General features: G+C 35.6%; 1 protein-coding gene across 6 annotated transcripts in view; it reads right to left on the minus strand.

Annotated features, from left to right (window-relative positions):
- The window catches only part of ARHGAP12 (Rho GTPase activating protein 12), a 103,539-nt gene that overhangs the window by 99,011 nt on the left and 645 nt on the right, over positions 1-3,883 (minus strand). For all 6 annotated transcript variants that reach the window (XM_006914468.3, XM_006914467.3, XM_025048638.1 and 3 more), the window contains exon 2: positions 3,814-3,883. This exon is cut by the window's right edge and continues 29 nt beyond it. In XM_006914468.3, coding sequence (XP_006914530.1) covers positions 3,814-3,883 — 70 coding nt within the window. The remainder of the gene's footprint in view (positions 1-3,813) is intronic.

The raw sequence follows: 3,883 nt of genomic DNA on the forward strand, positions 1-3,883 counted from the left end.
TGCTGATGGGACTGCAAATTGGTACAGCCACTGTGGAAAACAGTATGGAGGTTCCTCATAAAACTAAGAATTGATCTACCATGTGATCCAGCAATCCCTCTACTGGGTATTTACCCCAAAGACTTGAAAACCTATATCCAAAAAAGTATTTACACACCAATGTTCATAGCGGCATTATTCACAGTGGCCAGGACATGGAAGCAATTGAATTGTCCTACGATAGATGATTGGCTAAAGAAGCTGTGGTACATATATACGATGGAATATTACTCAGCTGTAAGAAGAGATGAAATACTGCCATTTGCAACAACATGGATGGACCCTGAGATAATCATGCTAAGTGAAATAACCCAGACTAAAAAAGTAGAAAATCACATGAAATCACTTATATGTGGGATATAAACCTAAAAGCAACAAATGAACAAGACAAACAAACACACATGGCCTTTGACAATGGACTAATGGTTACCAAAGGGTAGGGGAGGAAGGGAGAGGTAGACAAGGTAAAGGGGGTCAAATACAGGGGGTAGGGGTAGGGTGAAGTGGGTAAAGGGGATCAAATATATGGTAGCTGAAGGAAACTGGACTTTGGGTGGTAATCACACAATAGAATACAATAGATGTCAAATTATAATGTACACCTGAAAATTATATAATTGTATTAACCAATGTTACCCTAATAAACTAAAAGAAAAAAAAAAGAGGAGTGGAGGTGGGAAGGAAGTGGCTGTGGCTATAAAAGGTAACCATAAAGGTTCCTGTGGTGATGAAAATACTCAGTATCTTGATTGTACCAATGCCAACATTCTGATAATAATACAGTTTTGCAAGATATTACCACTGGAGGTAAATGGATAGAGGGCACAGGGGATCGATCACTTCATATTATTTCCTACTACTTATGAATCTACAATTACCTCAAAATAAAAAGTTTAATTAAAGAAGATTGATCAATGGTAACATGATAGAAAAATGAAAATCTCCAAGCAGAGACACAGGAGGATGGGGTGGATATTGACTGGGAAGGGGCTCACAGTTGGTTACAGAGGTGTATACATAAGTACAAATCTATCAGGCTATACATTTAAGATAAGTGCAATTTATACACTTGATTATATGCTATGCTTCAATAAAAAATGATTTTAAATTGCCTTTTGATTAATCTTGTTCACTGTGATAATGATATTATGTATAAATTTTTTTGAATTTATCAACAATGAAACCACAGGCACATTTTAGCAGAAGCCATTTCAAGGCACAGTAAAGCCAGAAGACACACTAGAATAAGTTAAGGAATGGGTGGGAAATGAGCCAATGCAGAGAGGTAAATACATATAACATAACTCTTTCCAGGAGTTGCCAGTAAAGGGAAAGGGTGATTGATAAGTGATACTCAAAGGGAAAGGTATTATTGAAGAGCTTTACTAGAATGGGGAAAAAATGAGTAAATTTAAATGCTGATGAAAAAACTTGGTAAACAATGAGTCTAAAGCCATATGAGCACAGTGCTATCTAACCTTTAGTAAAATGTTTGTGGAAGTAAGAGAAAAGCAAATATTAAGACTGACCTTTGATAGGACAGATAACGCTTGCATTGCACTGGGAAGAAAAATTATTGTTAATAGAGGTGTACTTATAGATTGGATGGTAGAAATAATAGAAACAACAATAATAATAATGACAACTATAATTTATTAAATACTTACTGTGATAGCCAGCCCCCAAGATGGTCTCCAGTGTCCCTGCATCCTGATATTAATCCCAGTATAGTCTCCTCCCACACAAAATAGGGCTGCACTGTATAATCAGTAAGATAAGACAGTGTGCAACTTCCAGATTAGGGCAAAAAAGACAATGCAGCTTCTACCTTTTTCTCTCTTCGACTGCTCCTTCTCGGGGAAAGGTAGTCACAACACGCAAGCATCTGCAGAAGGCCAACTGGCACCATGTGAGTGAGCCATTTTAGAAGCAGCTCCTCCAGCCTCAGCCAACCCTTCATAGGACCACTACCTCATGAGAGACCCTAAGTCTTTAAAATTACCCAACTAAGCTGCTTCTGAATTACTGACCCACGAAAACAGTGAGATAGTTAATATTTACTGTTTTAAGCCACTAGGTTTGGGAGTAATTTATTAAGCTGCAACAGATACCTAAAGTATTTATGTGCCAGGTATAGTTTTAAGCATATTAGATGTAGTAACCCACTTAATCCTCAACAACCCTGTGGTCCCCATTTTAAGATGAGAAAACAGACATACAGAAGTAATTTGCCCTGATTCTCACACAGCTGGTTAAGTGATGAAAATATGGAAACCATAAAGTGAACTTTTATAAACTCCAGATTCAAATCTAAAGCCAGTGCTACTAACATCTGAGCAATACATCCTCCCCAAAGCTGAAGCAGTGTCCAGTCCCATGGCTTATATTTCTGCTGTGAAATAGAAGGTAAAGTTATCCGATGAGAGAGCAAGGAAAAGCAGATGAATCGGAGAACTAAAGAAAATGGCAAAGGTTTGAAAAGTTGCCATGAAGAATGAAAAAGAGAGCTGGCTAGAGAAATAGGATTTCCAAACAGTGTTAAGGGCTGAAGAGAGGTTAACAGCCATGAACTTGCACACCATGAATTTAAGTTGACCATGAAGATGACCATAATGAAGAGGACACAGGCTGGCTAGTGTACCTACATAAAAAAGTAATTTGAAGTATGAAACAGTAGTGAAGGCTAGATGGAAGAGAAAGCACATGTCTTTCCCAAGTCCCGCCAGCTCAATAAGGAGCCATGCATAAAAAAAATTCCAAGAAACACCAGATATTCTGTCAAAGTATCGCATAAAGATTGAAGAAAGGCGACTAAGACAAATGATAAACTGACAGTGCTACTTCTCATGACTGCCTTTATCTCAAACAGCTCAAGTTTTCTAGAGAATCTTCCCTTTTTCCTATTTCCATTCAAAACGTCACAAAAAAATTAAAACCAATAAAAAGAATATACTAATTCCATTACAATCAGACCACACCTAAAAGCAACCTCACAATTATTTACTGACTTAATGAACAAATCTCACAACAGAGCTTTAGGCCAAAAATTTATCAATTTTCAAATTCATTTAAAAACAGGCTTTTCCAAATACATTTAAGTTTCAATTTCATGCGTGCTTCTAAAATTACTTCACTTTAAATTTAAAAATTACCTCACTTTACCTGACTAATAAATTGGCATAAACTAATCTCAAAATAAAGTAGGTAGGGAAAATCAAAAACCAAATCACAGACACAAAATTTTTTCCAGGCAATGCAAATTAAATGTGGATACTAAGACACTTAAGACACAAACGTACATAAATAAAGGTAAAGGTCTGTGAGCTGTATATTTTTCTTAATATTTAAGATTAATAAAAAGTTTCAAAGAACAAAAGTTAGTAGTTAATATTTCAGTGAAATCTTTTCTCATACACCTATTATTACCTGAAGACTTATTGGAAACAAGTCAAAATGAGTACCACTAGAAAAGAAAATTTTTCTAGTATATGTCACTGGGTAAATTAAGTCATTTTTACCTTATGCATAATCAATAGAGGGGAAAAAAAATTTTCCGCACCTAAAGTAGTGCTAGTCTAATAAAGGTACAAGGATTATAGAAACTATAGAGTGAACCTTAATGTCTTCCACAAGTAATTTCATATATTCTCTCTTTAAATTGGGATAGAAGCCATATATTCTGAAAACAAAACAATTCCTAACTCTTACAAAGATTTTTTTAATTAAAATAAAATTCATAATTAATACTGTTCTACTTTTAATCTTAAATCTTACCCTTATCTGTTCGGTGGAGCTGCTGCTGAGTTCATCGCCAGACTCAGAATCCTGATGTATTCTTTCTGAG

The sequence above is a fragment of the Pteropus alecto genome, unplaced genomic scaffold, assembly GCF_000325575.1.
Source record: "Pteropus alecto unplaced genomic scaffold, ASM32557v1 scaffold605, whole genome shotgun sequence".
NCBI lineage: Eukaryota > Metazoa > Chordata > Mammalia > Chiroptera > Pteropodidae > Pteropus > Pteropus alecto.